The following is a 19251-nucleotide window of genomic DNA, read 5'->3' as shown; positions in this document are numbered from 1 at the left end:
CCAGAGGTTCACAAACATTTTTTGCTGAGCCCCACTTCAGAGCTTCATGTCCCAACCACACCCCTCTTTTTGACAGGGTTATGTACTCACAGGGAACAGGAGTGGGGTGCCCAGTACCCCAGGGGGTGGAGGGTACTAATCATGGGGCAGTTGAGGAAACCTTCCACTCCCCTGCAGCAGTCATGCAGTCTTGGGTGCTTGGACCTAGCTCCCTACCCATCTCGCTCCCCATCTGAACAGGGCATCACTGAAGGGCCAGGGTGTGCAGGGGAGTGAAAAGGTGCACTCTTGAGTACTGACCTCCTGCTGAAGAGGGCCCCCTACTGATTCCAGCCTTTCAGCATGGTCCATCATGGCTATGTGCCCCCATAACCTTATCACACCCTCCCAGGGGGCTGTGCCCCAGAGTTTGGGAATTTCTGGACTAATTGCTCAGAGTAAGGTGCTACTCAGCATGAGTAAGCATGGTCTAAAAGTTTCAATGCTCAGGAATAGAAACCGAAAGAGGGAAAGCATCTTAATAAAAGAAGACAGCCCCAGATGCTGGAAGTATAAGAAGAAGAAGCCATGGCTGCTGGCACAGAGAAAGGTAAACAGACAAGATTAGTTTGTGTATATTTCTATGCACATATTATTATATGTGTGTGTAGCTGTGTATATATGCATGTATCTTTGTGTGGGTATAGCTGTGTGTATTTCTGTGGGGTTTTTCATTATCTATCAGTTAATATATTTTGAGATTTCCCATACGGTTTTTAACTTACGATATTAAATTAAAAAATGGTAGCTAATGGCTTTCAGGAAGGTGAGGGAGGTGTTAAACATTATTTAGAAATATTCAGGACACATTCAGCTTCCCAAGATCTTCTCAGAGATTTGTATAAAAACAGAACAAGGATTTGATTTATCTTTGATCCATCAAGAAATCTAAATGTGTTTTATTTAATTTGTTAATTTGAGAGGATGAGGGGATAGGTGGCTGTCTGGCTGACTTCTGGTGGAACAGATGATTTCGCAGCTGCGGAAATGTATTTTAATTATATGTATGGTATATAATTCATTATGTTAGGATGCCTAGGACCTTGGACAGCCAGTTTTCTAATTTTAATTCTAAATAAATAAATATAATTTTTCTCTGTGAAGTGAATTGGGGAATGTGAGACAACTCCTGTCTCAACCATAGAGGTTGGCCCCCCAGGTCAGGGTTAAGGCCTATTGGTGGAGTAGTTTGGGGGGGTCTGCCCAACGTGAACCTGTCAGTCATTAAAGGGCCATGAGTCCGGAGCTTTTTTGTCAGCACTAAATTGATACCAACAATTTTCAAAAAGTTGTGAATGGTCAAACTCGGTTGAAAAAAAAACAAACAAAAAATCAATGGAGAAAACAAAAGGCTTGATTCTCAAATCTACTTCTGTCTGTCTCCTTATTACTGCGACAAAGGAAAAGACAGACCAATCCTTGGCTACCATTTGTCTCTTCGACTATAAACAGGGGTTAAAGACCAGATTCTGCTCTCCAATATGCTAGTGTAAATCAGAAATAATGCCACTGAAGTCAATGAAGGTCCACAGATACAAAACTGGTCTTAGATCAAAAACGTATAAGTAGCTGAGATTAAACTCACACATAGTTAAACTGATAATCAAATTTAAGCTCAGCAAGGCATTTCTCCCCCAAGGGATTCTGAGTATTAACAGGGACCTGGAAGCTCCATTCTTTCCAGGCCTGAACAAGGATCATCTGTTAGGACCATGTGGATGATAGATAAATAGATTTGGTGTGATGTGCTCCTGAGATCAAAAGGGTTAAAACTGAGAAGTAGGTGGGTTCCTGTCTTGTTCTGAGTTTCTGGCTCCACCCGATGACAGGTGGCTATCTCATTTTTCCCAACAGGTGACTCAGCCAGAGGCACCAACCCAGGGTGAGAATGACAGTTCCATAACCCCGCACTGGCTGACCTCCCAATGATTTCCAGAGACAGTCGGAGCTGGGAAATTTTGAAGCTCCTTTCCCTTTCAGCATTTCTACCCTAGATCTGTCTCTCTTCCTTTCTCTGTTGCCCAGTTTCATTGCTTTAATCAGTACTGACCTCAGTGCCCCACCGTGGTGCTGGGGACACTGTGCTACAGAGAGTGGGGTGGGTGACTCAGTGGGAGCGACTCTCTCCTCTGAGTCAGTGTTGACCCCTAATGCCGTAGTGTGGTGCTAGGACAGGAGCGGGAAAACGTTTTGGCCTAAGGGCCACACTGGGTTTCCGAAATTGTGTGGAGGGCAGGTTAGGGGAGGCTGTGCCTCCCCAAACAGCCAGGCGTGGCCCGGCCCCCACTCCCATCTGACCCCCCCACTTCTTGCCCCCTGACTGCCCCCCCCAGGACCCCTGCCCCATCCAACTACCCCTTTTCCCTGTCCCCTGACCCCCCCAGACCTCCCACCCCTGACTGCCCCCCGCCACGCCATCCAACCCCTCCTCTCATTCCTGACTGCCCCCCAGGACCCCTGCTCCATCCAACCACCCCTTCTCCCTGTCCCCTGACCACCCCCGGAACCCCTGCCCCTCACTGCCCCCCATTGCCCCATCCAACCCCCCTCTCCTTCCTGACTGCCTCCCCCAGGACCCCTGCCCCCATTCAACCCCCCTGTTCCCTGCCCTCTGACTTCCCTGACCCCTAACCACACCCCCGCCCCCTGACCACCACCCCGAACTCCCCTGCCCTCTATCCAACCCCCCCGCTCCCTGCCCCCTTTCTGCGCTGCCTGGAGCACCGGTGCCTGGCAGCACTACAGTTGCACCACCCAGAGCATTGCGGTGGCGGTGCAGTGAGCTGAGGCTGCGGGGGAGGGGGAGGGGGAATAGGGGGGAGATGGTGGGACCTAGCCTCCCGGGCCAGTAGCTCAGGGGCTGGGCAGGAGGGTCCCGTGGGCCGGATGTGGCCCGCAGGCCATAGTTTACCCACCTCTGTGCTAGAGAATGCTGTGCTGGAGGGATGGGTGACTCATTAAGGAGTGTGGTGTTCAGCAATCACTTGGAGCCCAACATGCTTGAGGGAAATCCATTGAATTCAGGCTCCTCTGCATGACAGGTCATGGACTTCTGCAGTGTCCCTCTCCAGACTGCCTGTCTGGGAAGCTAAAACTCTTCTAGGTACAATTCCCAATAGCACGTCTTCTTTTCCCAGACTAATTTAATAATAATAATAACAACAACAACACTTAACAAACCACATTGCAATAACACACAACTCCAAAAACTTATAATCAACCTACTAACTGAACTTAAAAAGTGCTCAATTAAACTCTGACGTGCCCTGCACCATTGCTGTGAAATACCAGTGCTGCTGCTGTCAGGAGGCAATGAGTCCATCTGTTCTGGCGGTGTTATGTCTGGGGTTCAGTTGTCTTAACCTCTTCTGGTTGTTGCCTAACTGAGGCCTTCACCACAGCAAACTCAGGGCCCCGTATCTCCCTTCCTTCTGCAAGTTGGAGAAAGTGTCGCCTATTCTGCCTCCGTATGTGTCTGTCTCCTCATACGACTGCAGGGCAACCTCTTGTGGCATCGTTGCTGTTTGTGACCACTGATTCCCATCTGAGATGCATCGTGTTCCTGAAGTGGTGGCAGCTCCTGGGACCCCAAATCATATTGATTTTTGTTTAGCGTTACCTGTCTCTTTATATGTTTTTTGCAAATCCCCAGTTCTTCTGACATCAGCTTCTCTCATTCCAGGCATTTTAGTTCTCAGCTTTCTGTTAAACAAAGTGTCTGCAGGTGGCCACGCGTGAGTCACTGGTGGAGTTCTGTAGTTTAACAGTGCTAAGTACGGATCAGAGTCTGACTCTGCAGCCTCTTCCAATAACCACTCCATTATTTCAATGCCGTTTTCCACCAACCCATTGGACAAGGCCCAGCTTGACAAAGCCCTGGCTGGGATGATTTAGTTGGGGTTGCTCCTGCTTTGAGCAGGGGGTTGGACTAGATGACCTCCTGATTCTATGATTTGGGATAATAGGAGCTGACGGTTACCTGTCTCAACCCAAATCCCACTGCAACCTGCTTAAACTCATGCTTAATAAACTGTGGCCCATTATCAGACATTACTATGGCAGGTACACCGTGCCTAGCAAAAATAGATTTGATATGCACAATCAGCTGTTTAGCAGTAGTATCTTCTAGTAAGGCTATCTCAGGGAAGTTAGAGTACACAGGTTTTTCCAGACAATGTAAATATTGCTCCCCGGGGTGGAGGGGAGGGGAGGGGGCAATTTTTCCTGTGCCACCAACATGGGCTCTTTTGCTTGACTTGGTCTGTATTCTTAAATATGTGTCAAGACTTGACAGCTTCATTTACTGTAAAGGCATATGTGAACTAGATGTACGGGTAAATAATACATGGGGAAAGGTACATTTTGTAATAAAGAGCCCCTGATCTTGGGTCAAAAACATGTCTAGTCCTGGGTTTCATCAAGCGGTGCACTCATTGGAGGGCAGGGGACCAAAATAATTGAGAAAGAGTTTGAGGATGTCTTCCAGGGGACAGGGAAATTCTCAACAGAATACAGAATAGACTTACAGTGTCAAGACTTGACAGCTTCCTCAATATTGTTGTTCATTTACTATTCAGTCACCAGGTGGCACTGTGTGTGAAAATGCCTTATTTCAATGAACCTCAGCCATCCCTGGCAGAGCATTAAAGGATCCTATGATGATCACACCTGGTGTGTATAAGCGAGCTCTGCAGCCAGTCCATAGCTGGTACAGAAGTACATGACAAGGATCCCTCAGGTGTCTTTGTCTAATTCCAGATTGAGCTCATTAGATTCCAACTCTGCTAAAATTCCTTCCAGAGTTACAACTGGATTTTGTACCTATTATTTCTTTCCGGAGAGTGATACCTGGATATGCAGCCTGGAGAGCATTTTGGGTTCCTCTGGGATGAAGAGCACTTGTGAATTGTGAGGACTTTGCATATGATACACAGGATGAAAAGGGGGCAGGAAAAGGCGTCTGTGCCCATCATGACATTTGTGTTTCAGGTGGAAGATACAACCAAACGATTTTAAGGTGAATTACATCCCAGGTACATGTCCAAGAGTGACGTACCTGCTCTACGAAATCAGGTGGGGCAGAAGTACCAAGTTCTGGAGGCACTGGTGTCGAAACACCCCAACCCAGCACACCGAAATCGCCTGCCTGGAACATGACTTCAAGAAGTTAAACTTCAGGCCATCAGTGCGCTGTTCCATCACCTGGTTCCTGTCCTGGAGCCCCTGTGGGAAATGTTGCCAGCGTATAGTGGAATTCCTGAGGGCACACCCCAGTGTGACTCTGAAAATAAAAGCAGCGTGGCTCTTCAGGCATATGGATGAACGCAACCGACAAGGCCTCAGGGACCTGATGGAGAATGGAGTAGCCCTATACATCATGAACCTGCCAGGTATCCTAACCACTTTTTGGCCCTGCCTAGGCTAGAATCAAAGGTGTGATGTTAGAATAGGTTAGCTGATGGATGCTAACACATTTGAAAAGCCTAGTGCAGAAAAGACAAGCCTTTAACATGTGCTAATCTGGTCCAGATGAGGTCTAGGAGGGAGCCAAGGCATTAACTTGACCAGTTTTCCCCGTGTTAAAGTGTACATTGCTGTGGCTACACTAGACTTTTAGAACATGTTACTGAGCACATATTAGCAGAGACATTCTATCGTCACAACTTTTATCCCAGTCTAGACAAGTAGGGTTGCCAGGTGTCCAGTTTTTAACCAGAATACCCGGTCAAAAAGTGACCGGGCAGCAGTTCCAATTGGGCCATTAAAAGTCCAGTTGGCGGCACAGCAGGGGTCTGGGGCTAAGGCAGGCTCCTTACCTGCCCTGGTTCTGCATAGTTCCCAGAAACGGACACCAGGTCCCTGTGGCTCCTAGGCGCATGGGCGGCCAGGGAGGCTCCTTGTGCTGCCCCCGCCCGAGTACCGGCTCCACAGCTTCTATTGGCTGGGAACCGTGACCAATGGGAGCTGTGCGGGCAGTGCCTGCGGGCACAAGGGCAGCATGCCCCACATCCTGAACCCCCTCCTGTACCCCAACCTCCTGCCCTAGCCCAGTGAAAGTGAGTGAGGGTGGGGGAGAGCAAGTGACAGAGGGAGTGGGGATGGAGCGAGTGGGATTGGGGCCTCAGAGAAGGGGTGGGGCAGGGGTGTTCGGTTTTGTGTGATTAAAAAGTTGGCAACCCTATAGACAAGGCCTTTGCTATAGCTGGGGACTGCATGGCTCAGGGGTGTCAGAGAATGGCATATGCAGCCTGTAACTTACAGGGCACGATTTCCAAACTAATTCCAGGCCAGGGAGGCTGGCTGAGTGGAGGGAATCAGGAATTGACCATGGAGCCTTTAATCTATAGGGCAGCAGTTCCAGTTCAATTCCTGGGCTGTAGTGACCAAAAGTTCACGTCAGCAAGGAGCCAATCAGAACAGTTCTATGAACTGGGTTGAAAAACCAGCAAGTCAGCAGGAGCCACCTGTTAACAGAACTGAAAACTAACCAATCACAGACACTGCTGAGCTCCTAGTGTTACCAGCAACAGCCACTCTCTGTGGGTGGGTTGTGTGACATGAGCTGGTGGTTGGGTGTGGACAGGACAAGTATCCAGTGTCACGCCCTTGTTGGCAATCTGAGTGAAGAGGCCTAAGCTTGGCAGGAGCACAGAGAATCTCTCCCCCCTTGCCCAGGATGCCAGATGTAGCGGTCTGGCACGGTGCCAGGCCGACAGCCTCTGCACCTCTCTACTGTATCCCCTGGTGTGTCACTGCAGCGGGCAAGCAAGTAAACTGGCCAACACCAGTGTGGTGGATACCTGGCCTACCACATTCCTGTGGGAGGGTGAGGTGTGCAGTGAAGGCCTGGGGAGTGACAACGTTAGCCCCCAAGCAACCCCCTCCCTGCAGCAGAAGGGCTCATTGGCAAGCTGATAGCAGGGAGTGGGGAGGCGTTGGGAGCTGCACCAGCAAAGCTCCCCTCTGTCTGCTTTCCTTTCCTCCCCCTAACCGAGCCACAAGAGCAGCGCAGCTGCCTATCATCCCAGCTCCTTCTGTCCGCTCCGCGGGGCAGTGGGGCAGCATGTGCTCAGAGGAGCAACCTCTCTCTAAAGCCGGGCCCCTCCCATCTACATGTAAGTGGGGGAATGGTCCTGCTATTGTGGGGAACTTTCCTGGCTTATACACTACCCTGGTGAAAGGGGCTAGTGAAAGGATCTGAGTCCTCGCTCCCCCTTCCTTTACCCAGAGGCCTGCCTGACCTCAAGGGCTCCCCTTCCACTCTCCTGTCTGGCAGAGTCCTCGTAACCCCAATAAGGCTGGGCCCAGGATTCCTGGGGGGGCTCGACCCCCAACCTTGCCGTGGTCACTTAGGGCAGGGGCTAGGGTGCCCCCACTCTGGGGTGCGCTCTCTGCCCTGGACGCTTCCCTGACCCACTGATCATTACATACAGTTCAAAGCAAATACAATTTATTAAACAGCAATCAATTAAAAAAAAATAAGGGAAAAATGGGAAAGGTTAAAGGAAAACACGTCACCCCACTCTGTGGCACGGGGACATCACAGCCAGCGTCTCTGGACTGTAACGGAAGTTCAGTCTGTTCCTCACACGTCCCAGGCCCCTTCTCAGGCCCTGGCTGTGCTGCAAGGATGCCGACGGTCAGACACTTGCTCCGGCGGTGGCCACACGCTCTCAGGCTTTAGGTGGCAGGACCCTTCTTCCCAGCGTCGCCCCCGCCCCATCGAGGTTACAATCCCCCTCCAAGTCTGGCCTGCAACGTGTCTTGGCTGGGGGTGTTTCCCTGCATTGGGCCTGCTGCCCAGGGTCCCCCTCGCTCTCTGGATTGGTCCAGCCCCAGCTCCACCACTCTGCCTCAGCTCCAGCTCCTCTCTGCCTCAGCACTGCTGCTGCTGCTCTGCCTCCAGCTCGCTGGGCTGCTTCTCTGGCGCTGGTTGCTGCAGCTCTGCTCCCAGGACAGGTCTGCTCTGCAGACTGCTTCTGTGACTCTGCTCCGAGCACTGACCTGCTTCTTGGGATGCTTTTCTGGCCCCTGTGGCTGGCACAGCTCTGCTCCCCAGCTCAGCTTGGGACCCTGCTTTCTCCTTACCTCACATGGAGGACGGGACCCCGCTGGCCTCCTGACACCCTGATTAGCCTGCCCACCCTGTCAGTCAGGCTGACCAGGAGCATTGGCCTCTCTCCCCATTGTTCCTGGGGTCTGTCAGTCTCAGGGTCCTCATTTCCCATCAACCCTTCCCCTTTTAGTACGGGGAGCTAGCCAACCAAAACACCCCCACTGAGTGTTAAGAAGAAGACAACAGTCCCCTTATATACATCCTCTTTGGCTTCAGCAAAAAACCCCAAGCATATCCGTCCTCTCCCCATTCCCTCCCCATCTTGTAAGCGGCAGAATGACGGAGGAGTAAGCGGAACAACCCAAACTGGGCCTTTCCCGGGATGTAACTGCTATTCTCTCAGGCTGATAATGAGTGAGGGGCTTGCACAGTTCTTTGCTGAAACTAGCCTTTCCTTCAGACAGAGTACAGAACCCTGATGCGTCAATTCCACTCTTGTTGTATGGTGGTTGCGCCGTCCAGGAGACATGTGAGCTTAGACGAGATCACAGCTTACATGAAAAATGTGACTAACTGATTACTGATTGACAACTTGGACCCTTTGGCCAACACTGAGTTCAGTGTAAAACTCAGACTCTGCCTCGATCTTTACTGACCTCTGACTGAGCAAGGAGGGGCTCATTGATCCCTTGGACGTGTCCCTCAACAGGCGTGACGGGATATTTATTTCATCAGATTACAGATACTGCTGGAGAACATTTGTTGCCCATCAAGATGAAGAAGATGACTATTGCCCCTTGTTGCGCTCTCTGTGGATCATTTTCTATTGTCAAGAACTCCAGCGTGTCCTTTGGGTGAGTAGACATTTTGGAGAAAATGTTGGATCCAAGAACAAACCTAAATCATATGAGAGTTAGGTTTCGAGTGACCCAGCTGTGCCATCTTCACTTAGCCTATGGCTACACTGCAGAGCTTACAGCAATGCAGCTGCGCCTCTGTGGCCCTGCTAATGCAGATGCTTTAAGTCGATGGGAGAGAGCTCTCCTGTCAATTTAATTACTCCAGTCCCCGTGAGCAGCAGTAGCTATGTTAGCAGGAGAAGCTCTCCCGCAGACTTAACGCTGTCCACAGCGGCACTTAGGTCAGTATAATGTCGCGGGGGGTGGGCTATTCATACTCCTGGGCGACATAACTTATACTGACGTAAGCTGTAGTGTGCACATAGCCTGATATTAGCAGCAGTACCAGGCAGGGCTCCAGTCAGGATTGGGGCCTCCATTGTACAAGGTCAATTTCAAAACACGAGAGGCAGGGCAGTCCAGTAGAACTGGAATGTCCCACTCTGCTCTGAGCAGTGCAGGGGCAGCCTAGAGAATTAATTGCGGTCCCATCTCACTCTAGGGAGGGGTTAATTGCGGTCCCATCTCACTCTAGGGAGGGGATACCCACAGAGAATATTTATTTAGTCTAGATTTTGTCTAGATGCCTTTCTAATCACTGAAGTATGCATTTTTTGTCAATCAGACGCTCCTCCATAAGATTTTCTAATGGAGTTTCAAAAGAACACTATGGGTAAAATGTAGACAAGAAGCGCTATAAATGGCAATTTACTCCCATCAGGAGTCTGTTCAGATTTTTCCTTTTCTTTCTATGATTTTGTGTTCAGTATACTTTTGGCTGGCTGAATTCTGCTCTATTCCATATCGGTACTTATGCTGTGCTCATCACTGTAACATCTGTCATGCATATAACTCTTCAGAATTAACTGTGGGTGATATAAACATCAAGTATTATACGAGAGCCTTTTTCTAGCCCTTATCAGAATAATGTAACTGTGACCCCCTCCCCAAGATGGTTCACAGGAAGTGCTCAGAGTGTGGCCTATTCAGGACGAGGGTGGGGATATGTGCACTATGGAGGGTGGGAGGAAGTGGAGTTTGATACAGGTAACTGATGAGTGGAGTTGTGACTTTCCCCTCTGGTGTTATCTGAACTGGTGATCTGCTAGGTCACTCCGATCCTTGACTCTGGGAGCCAGCCTTACCCTGCTCTGCTGTGAGAACCCCCACTTCTGGGCTGTTCACGCACAGCCTCTGGCATGTAAGCTGCTCCCAGCTACTTGCAACCGAATGACACTAGCCAATATCTCCGGTCCCAGACGCAACCCTGGGAACCTCCGTCTTGCAGTGTCCAGCTATGCCTGCTGGATGCTGCAAACTTATATAAGTTCGTCAATTTAACAAAGAAATTGATATGTACCAGGCTTATTCTCCAAAGGGGAGTCTCTGACACGCTTCAAACGAAACACACTGCTTCAGGTAGAATAAACAGACAGATTTAATAACTATAAAGATAGATTTTAAGTGATTATAAGTCAAAACATAACAAGTCAGATTTGGTCAAATGAAATAAAAGCAAAACGCATTGTAAGCTGATCTTAACACTTTCACTGCCCTTACAAACTTAGATGCTTCTCACCACAGGCTGGCTGGTTGCTCTTCAGCCAGGCTCTCCCCTTTGATCAGCGTTTCAGTCACTTGGTGTGTGGTGTCTGGAGATGTAGGTGGAAGAGAGACAAAGAGCATGGCAAACGTCTCTCCCTTTTATCGTGTCCTTTCCTCCCTCTTGGCTCCCCCTCCCCACGCCCTTCAGAGTGAGGTGAGCATTACTGAGTCTCTCCAAGCAAGGTTGAGCAATTCCCCTGGTGTGGCCTCATGCAGGTGAGTCATTGCATTGTAGCTCCCTTGCTGGACAATGGCTGTTGATGGGTTGTTTGACACCCCGCCCGGTCGCTGGTTACTTTCCTTGCAGTTGCCTCTGGGGAGCTAATATCTGGCTGATGCCCCCAACTTACATCATGTTTTAGTGACAACCATACTACACAATTGTCATAACTTCACATGCAGTAATGATACACATATATGAATAGAGAAATGACTTTCAGCTGATCATAACCTTTCCCCTGATACTTTACAAGGCATGCTTTATACATAAGATCACAATTATATGAAAATGAGGAATATGGGGATTACAGCGCGCTCCCACAAGGTATAGAATGTCACGGGAGTGGAGATGGGATATTAAATGACTTAACTGCTTATTCCTTTGCTCTTTGGGGTCTGCGCTGGTGGGATGTGCAGACTAGGAACATTAACTGAGTTAACCAAACTTTGTGTGTGGAGACAAACGGCACCTACTGCATTAACCTGTCTGCTGTGAAAACGTGCTCTTAGTCCCTTTTCCTTTAAGGGCCAGACCCTACAACTCAATCAGCATGGGCAGACCCCTATGCCTGCAGGTCGCCCCTTGTCCCCTCTCTTGAAAGGCTGAAAGGGGTGTTTTGCAATTGTGTTAGCTCATTCATGGTAGCTTAGCATGATTGACAAGCCCTGTTCAACTGCAGGCTAACACATATGAAGCTGTATTAATTGGCTCTGGTGTAGCCTGGGGAATACAGCTTCACGTGTGTTAGTCTACAGCTTACTGGGGCTTTCCAGTCATATTAAGGTAACTCCACCAAGCTAGCACAATGGAGAAAAGCACCCTTATTGCCCCTCACAACAGGGCCATTGACTTCAGTGGGGCTCTGAGCATTTGGCTAAGTTCAGCTGGGCACATCCAGTTGCACAATCATGCCCTAAGGATACAAGACTTAAAACTTACCTGCCCTAATAATTGATTGTTTCACACGTTCTGGGCAAATCACAGTGAGTCTCTTGATGCTCTGTTCTTATTCTGTTTGCCCTCGGTAAGTGTAAGGGAGGGTGTAAAGTGAATAGGAGAGCAGAGTGCAGCTCAGGGTTTGGTTCCTGACACAGCCAGACTGCATGGGTCACCTTGGACAAGTTTCCTAATCCTTAGTGTGATGCAGCTCCCCATCTGTAAAATGGGGGTAGTGCTTCCCTAACTGACAAGGGTGTTCCAAGGATAAAACCCCATTAATGATTATGAAGCTCTTGTGGTTAGATGTTGATAGATGTTTGTCTAAGTGTGTCTGCCCTCTGTGTGCTGCCCCAGCCCTGTGCAGAGAGCTGGCACGGCAGGCCTCGAGCAAAGCGCCCAATGACCACAAGATCCGTTAAGGGACGAAGGCACCCAGCCAGGTTTATTGTCAACACAGCAAGGTACTAGTGTCCCACAGACTCTACCAGACCATTAATACATGTATGCCCATAACAATGGACCAGCTCAGTGAATGGCGGGACTTTCCGATCCTCCCTAGGCCAGACAAAGATTCTCCCTCTGAGATACATCTTTATACCCTGATACAAACATGTTACGTACTGCCTCTGGCATGGTTAGTTACTGCCCCCTGGCTTCGCTAGTTATCACCTATCACCTTTGTGGCAAAATACCTTGTTCGCCTCAGCAGGCTCAGTCCTTTTTAGCCTTGGAGACTCAGGTTTGGGGCAAGGCGAATCCTTATAGGTGGCACAGGGTCCTGCTACTCCTCTCCTCAGTCAGTTCCTTGTGTTTGTTTTCCTTCCCTTCTGGGGAGCGAGGGCAGCCTCCCTACTGGGAAGGTTTGGTGTCTTGCTGCAAACAGCCTACTGGCAGCTTCCCTGCACCTCTCACTCCCTCACTCTTCTCCTCCTTCCACCCAGGGGAGGGTTTAAAAAGGTCCCAAGTAGTTGGAGTCAGCTGAACCTAACTGGTTCCCTAGCAACCCCTTTTCCAGCTGAACCTTATTGCCCCGTGGTTATCTCTCCTCAGTGGATAGGGAGGGGCCTTTTAATCCCCTGGGACTAATTATTGCCCCCCCCTTTTGTAGCTGTTTGTCCTGGGTTTACCACACCTTGTACATGTTGGTTTGATAGGTATAAATACAATTCTTGCGTCATTTGTTTTTAACTGTAAATTTGTCCTGTACGTCATGTATATTTTTTAAAAAGGTATAAAACTGACTTTTGTTGCAACAAAATAAAAATAATTAAAAAATAATCATGTGACACACACAACATACAACACAGGACAACATACATGACATACAGGACAAACTTACAATTAAAAACAAATGGTGCAAGAATTATATTTATAACTGTACAAAATAAGGTAAACAAAAATAAATAATGAAAAAGCGTTAAACATTTAAATAAACAAGTTATTACCTTTTTATTTAAAACTTTTATTAAAAATTGATAAAAAATTTAAATTATTATTATTTTGCTAGCAACCCAGCACGTTCATACCTTATTATACTCTGTGTGGATTTGCAGGGAGGGGCTAAGGCGGTTTCCTAGCTTATGGTTTTCTGTCATGTTAGATCGTGATTTCTACAGAGGACAGCTCACTTACTTACCAGATTAGGAGTTGGAGGTCACCGGTGTGGTTAGATGTTGATGGATGTTTGGCTGTTTGTGCATGTTCCCTTTGTGTGCCACCCCAGCCCTGCGCAGACAGCTGGCACAGCAGACCTTGAGCAAACCACCCAATGACCACAAGGGACAAAGGCACCCAGCCAGGTTTATTGTCAACAAAGCACATTACTAGTATCCCACAGACTCTACCGGACCACTAATACACGTATGCCTGTAACAATGGACCAGCTCAGTGAATGGCGGGACTTTCCGTTCCTCCCTAAGCCAGACAAAAATACTCCCTCTAAGATACATCTTTATATCCTGATAGAAACCAGTTAGTACTGCCTCTGATATAATTAGTTACTGCCCCCTGATGTGGCTAGTTATTACCCATCACCTTGTACATGTTGATTTGATCAAAAAATCTCTATTACGTACTGTCATCCTGACCTTATCTTTTAGGAGGGGTCAGTGTGTTCCTGTTATCCTTGGGGAATGTTTTTGTACCATCCTTGATATTGGGATGTTTTGGTACCACTTGATATCAGGATGTGTTTGCATGAGCACTCTGTGCCTAGCACTTCTTAGGAATGTGTATTTCTGCAATACCCGCCTTGTTCTTGCCAGATTCTGTGAGCAGGGTCCTGCCTCATACCAGTCCTCTGATACAAGGGCTTATGTCTCAGGCTCGCTTCCTACTACAGCTGTCAGATGTAGTCAGGATGGGGCAGGGCATATATGCACCTAGACAGATAGAAACAACATATAAACAAGGAGAATAAGAGTACATTTGAGGGGACTTTGTAATTCATAGAATCATAGAATAACAGAGTTGGAAGGGACCTCTGGAGGCCATCTAGTCCAACCCCCTGCCCAGAGCAGGACCAATCCCAACTAAATCATCCCAGCCAGGGCTTTGTCAAGCCTGACCTTAAAAACTTCTAAGGAAGGGGATTCCACCACCTCCCTAGGTAACGCATTCCAGTGTTTCACCACCCTCCTAGTGAAAAAGTTTTTCCTAATATCCAACCTAAATCTCTCCCACTGCAACTTGAGACCATTACTCTTTGTTCTGTCATCTGCTATCACTGAGAATAGTCTAGATCCATCCTCTTTGGATCCACCTTTCAGGTAGTTAAAAGCAGCTATCAAATCCCCCCTCATTCTTCTCTTCCACAGACTAAACAATCCCAGTTCCCTCAGCCTCTCCTAATAAATCATGTGTTCCAGACCCCTAATCATTTTTGTTGCCCTTCGCTGGACTCTCTCCACTTTCTCCACATCCTTCTTGTAGTGTGGGGCCCAAAACTGGACACAGTACTCCAGATGAGGCCTCACCAGTGTCGAATAGAGGAGAACAATCACGTCCCTCGATCTGCTGGCAATGCCCCTACTTATACACCCCAAAATGCCATTGGCCTTCTTGGCAACAAGGGCACACTGTTGACTCATATCCAGCTTCTCGTCCACTGTCACCCCTAGGTCCTTCTCTGCAGAACTGCTGCCTAGCCATTCGGTCCCTAGTCTGTAGCGGTGCATTGGATTCTTCCGTCCTAAGTGCAGGACTCTGCACTTGTCCTTGTTGAACCTCATCAGATTTCTTTTGGCCCAATCCTCCAATTTGTCTAGGTCCCTCTGTATCCTATCCCTACCCTCCAGCATATCTACCACTCCTCCCAGTTTAGTGTCATCCGCAAACTTGCTGAAGGTGCAATCCACACCATCCTCCAGATCATTAATGAAGATATTGAAAAAAACCGGTCCCAGGACCGACCCTTGGGGCACTTCGCTAGATACCGGCTGCCAACTAGACATGGAGCCATCGATCACTACCCGTTGAGCCCGACAATCTAGCCAACTTTCTACCCACCTTGTAGTGCATCCATCCAGCCCATACTTCTTTAACTTGCTGACAAGAATAGTGATTGATTTCTTTAATTTCTGATCAACGAACAGGTAAATGCAGGACCTTCCATTTCAGTCCCAGCTACCTCCATGTTTATCTAGCTTGTATGATAGACTCAGAATGGATCTTGAATATAGGACGTCAGGTCTCAAAAACCCAGATTGCTAATTCTATGTGAATGTGAATTCCATGAAGAGAATTGCAGTATCAGCTGTCTAAACCGACCAGTTAATCTAACATACCATTTTGGTTCAACAGTCTCACCTTGCTTTTCGACTAGCTGAGACTTGCTAATGCCTGGTATTAAATAATGTATTAGATCAATCTCTGCAGAATATATAGTATGAAAGTCATTGGACAGCTTTAAAAAAAGAGTTATTATACACATACACACACACACACGTATACGTTATGTGTGTATGTATATACAGAGAAAGAGTTGTCTGGGGAAAAGATTTTGGGGACACACACACACACATTCACATTTATGCCTTCCCTAGACAACTCTAAAGACTAAGTAAGAATTTCAGGCCTTGGCCCTAAGTGTCTGGCTAACAAGCAAGTGTGAATAATAAATCACCATATCTCAATTCTCTTCCTCCCCATACAAACCTATTCTCGTCCATGGAGTGTAAACTGGGACCATGAGGTTTTGCCTACAGTGGGACTACTCACGTGCTTAATGTTAAGCATGTGCTTAAGTGTTTTGCAGGGTCAGGGGCCTAAGAAAATGGAAAATTAACACAGGAGCCAAGATTTCCAAAAACGGGGGCCTAAAGTGAGGCTCCGAGATCCTGTTTAGGACTTGAAAGCGTCTCAGTTTGAAAATCTTAGTCACCTCATGTCATTCTCAGTGAAGTATGAGTCCACCTGGGTGCATATAAGTTATTAAGGAAGTAAGAAATTCTGAACACATCTGCTGAAAATATGTCCCAGATAAAAGTGCAAAATATGGGGCCATATCCTGCTTTCCTTGAAGACAACTGGGAGTTTTCCTGCCTTGAAATCACCCCTGCTTCTGAGTGGCCTGTCTGTTTCCACAGCTGAGTTATAATGCACAGTAAGCCCAATGATTGCAGGTGACCACTGATCTCCCTTACAATCTCACAGGGCTGCTCACACTTCCTGCTGGAAGGAGTTAAGAATGATTTCCTGTGAAAGACACTTCATTTTAAACCTCTGATTGATGCTAAAGATAAAACAATTGGTTTTTGGCCTTTCATTTTTAACACCCAGCTTTCTCTTTTCCCACCAGGGTCTCCCTTCATTGTTAGCAAGACATGCATACCCATGAGTATCAGCAGCACACCTTCAATCTCGTCCTGCAAGACAGCTAGTGCCAAATGCTTTTACAAGAGTACCATGCAGCAGCCAAAGACTGGCAGCCTTTACATTAGAATCCCGACTCACCAGCCCCACACCCACATCTATTGACCTACTAGCCTGAAACACCAGCCAACCATCGCCAGGCAAAGGGCTGCAAAAGGAGCCACTCAGAAAGCCAGCAAGAAGTTCTGAAAAAGCAGCCAATCAATATTTAACCGGACCTTGGGTCTCCATACACAACACACCCTGGGGGATCGAGTCTCCTCACCAACTCTGCATGCCCTAGGGAAGCAGGGACTGGAGCAGATCCCTTTGTACCTGCAGTTGGACATGTCTCTGTGCCTTCCACCTTGATGAGCAGGACAATCCAACAATATTTATGTTTGCAGTGTTGTTGCAGCCATGTTGGTCACAGGATATGATTGAGACGAGGTGGGTGAGGTAATATCTTTTATTGGACCAATTTATGTTGGTAGAAGGGACAAGCTTTCAGGCTACACAGAGCTCTGTGAGCTGAAGAAGAGCTCTGTGTAGCTCAAAAGCTGGTCTCTCTAACCAACAGAAGTTGGGTTCAATAAAAGAGATTATCTCAGCCACCTTGTCTCAATCATATTTATTGCACCTTGAGAAACTACCATTATCAAGTCAAAGCAATGAACTGTTTGCATCAGGAATTCACAAGCAGATCATTTTTATATGGAGTTGTATTTTGGAGAGAATTTCTCCTGCTATTTTATTACTTGAGTTTATTTTTCTATCATTGAATTTCTTGGTTTTATTTTCTGTATCATTTCTGACCATTAAAAAAGAACAGAATGAAACAGAAAATGTTCCTTCAAAGGAAGCGCTGCTTTTCGTGCTTAGAATTTACCGATGTGTTAATGTGTCGTTTGCCTCCATCCCAATGTAATCCTGTCCCATGTAGGCCTGTGTCATAAATATAAAGGGAAGGGTAACCACCTTTCTGCATACAGTGCTATAAAATCCCTCCTGGCCAGAGGCAAAACCCTTTCACCTGTAAAGGGTTAAAATGCTACGGTAACCTCGCTGGCACCTGACCCAAAATGACCAATGAGAGGACAAGATACTTTCAAATCTGCAGGGGGGAACAAAGGGTTGGTCTGTCTGTGTGATGCTTTTGCCGGGAACAGATCAGGAATGCAGCCTCACAACTCCTGTTAAGTTAGTAAGTAATCTAGCTAGAAATGCATTCGATTTCCTTTTGTTTAATGGCTGGTAAAATAAGCTGTGCTGGATGGAATGTATATTCCTGTTTTTGTGTCTTTTTGTAACTTAAGGTTTTGCCTAGAGGGATTCTCTCTGTTTTGAATCTGATTACCCTGTAAGGTATTTACCATCCTGGTTTTACAGAGGTGATTCTTTTACCTTTTCTTTAATTAAAATTCTTCTTTTAAAAACCTGATTGATTTTTCATTGTTCTTAAGATCCAAGGGTTTGAGTCTGTGTGGTGAGGATTCTTACCAAGCCTTCCCCAGGAAAGGGGGTGTAGGGCTTGGGTGGGATTTGGGGGAAAGACGTCTCCAAGTGGGCTCTTTCCCTGTTCTTTGTTTAAAACGCTTGGTGGTGGCAGCATAGGGTTCAAGGACAAGGCAAAGTTTGTACCTTGGGGAAGTTTTTAACCTAAGCTGGTAAGAATAAGCTTAGGGGCTCTTTCATGCAGGTCCCCACATCTGTACCCTAGAGTTCAGAGTGGGGAAGGTACCTGGACAGCCTGGTTTGTCCTGCGAGAGGCACCACAGCAAACAGTGTAAGAACTCTAAAGACCTCAGTGCTACTGCAGTCTCATGCTTTCCCCGGAGGAGGCACAGAAGGGAATGGTGCAGGAATAGAGGCAGTGGGCGTCTCCTAGCTACCTGCTCCCAGCCTCTCTCAACAGGCAGGGAAGGCACAGGAGTGCCGGCTGTTGTGGGAGCTTCCAGCTATTCCACTCCCAGCCTCTTGCTGTTGGCAATGGGGAAAGACTGCTGACTGGGAGTCGATGGGAGCACCAGCCTATGTGATGCCCAGCCATTCTGGGCAGGGGGCCCTGTCTAGCACTGCCACTGTATAACATGGAAAACTCACTTGTTCTTCTGGGTCTGCAGACAGCAGTAGCAGGAAGTACAAAGCTTTGGCTGAAAAATGAGTGTGCGGGGGGGGGGGGGGGTTTCCAGTGACTATTCCTTTCTCCCCTCCTCTACCCCAGTGATTTATGGTTGTGGCATTCCTGGCACTGTGTGGGAGAGGGAGCCACACCAAGGTCTCCAATCTGCAGACCAAGGTCGATAATGTATCACTGTATGTTGACCAAATGACCCTGGAAACCAGCAAACCCCCAGGCAGGAGGGGAGGGCAGATGCAGCACCCAGAGCTGGGGAGCTCTGGAATGTCTAGAGCCAGCGAACGACTGATTTAGAAAGGGTGGGAGAGACGCCCCTCCTTGCCAAATAAATCACTGCTCTTCTCTCTCAGGGAGTAAAGCCTCCCTACAGCTTTGCTGGAGCAGTTCTCCCCAATGCACAGGCCATAAAGGCACCAAGGCCAGATGGCAGGTACCCTTTGTGTGGCCACAGCAACCTCTGTGTTCAGGAGGGAAGGCAGGTGCTTGTGAATGGATCTGGTCC

The 19251-nt window shown here is 48.0% G+C and overlaps 1 protein-coding gene across 1 annotated transcript; it reads left to right on the top strand.

Annotated features, from left to right (window-relative positions):
• The first annotated feature begins 543 nt into the window (after positions 1-543).
• On the top strand, positions 544-18040 carry LOC114018437 (C->U-editing enzyme APOBEC-1). The gene is made up of 5 exons (XM_027818051.3): positions 544-589; positions 1894-1921; positions 5029-5429; positions 8831-8949; positions 16557-18040. Exons 1-5 carry the CDS (start codon positions 568-570, stop codon positions 16593-16595), a joined length of 609 nt encoding a protein of 202 aa, XP_027673852.2. The 5' UTR covers positions 544-567; the 3' UTR covers positions 16596-18040.
• Positions 18041-19251: the final 1211 nt, after the last annotated feature.

The sequence above is a fragment of the Chelonia mydas genome, chromosome 1 (assembly GCF_015237465.2).
Source record: "Chelonia mydas isolate rCheMyd1 chromosome 1, rCheMyd1.pri.v2, whole genome shotgun sequence".
In the NCBI taxonomy this organism is placed as follows: domain Eukaryota; kingdom Metazoa; phylum Chordata; order Testudines; family Cheloniidae; genus Chelonia; species Chelonia mydas.
The sequence above is the reverse complement of the archived record's forward strand: the minus strand, read 5'-3'. Positions and strand labels throughout refer to the sequence as shown.

Bases quoted from the DNA above. Each gene is read 5' to 3' on its own strand.
- LOC114018437 (XM_027818051.3), top strand. From the start codon at position 568: ATGGCTGCTGGCACAGAGAAAG. The intron at 5,430-8,830 runs GTATCCTAACCA...TTATTTCATCAG, and splicing joins ATACATCATGAACCTGCCAG to ATTACAGATACTGCTGGAGA. The intron at 8,950-16,556 runs GTGAGTAGACAT...TTTTCCCACCAG, and splicing joins AACTCCAGCGTGTCCTTTGG to GGTCTCCCTTCATTGTTAGC.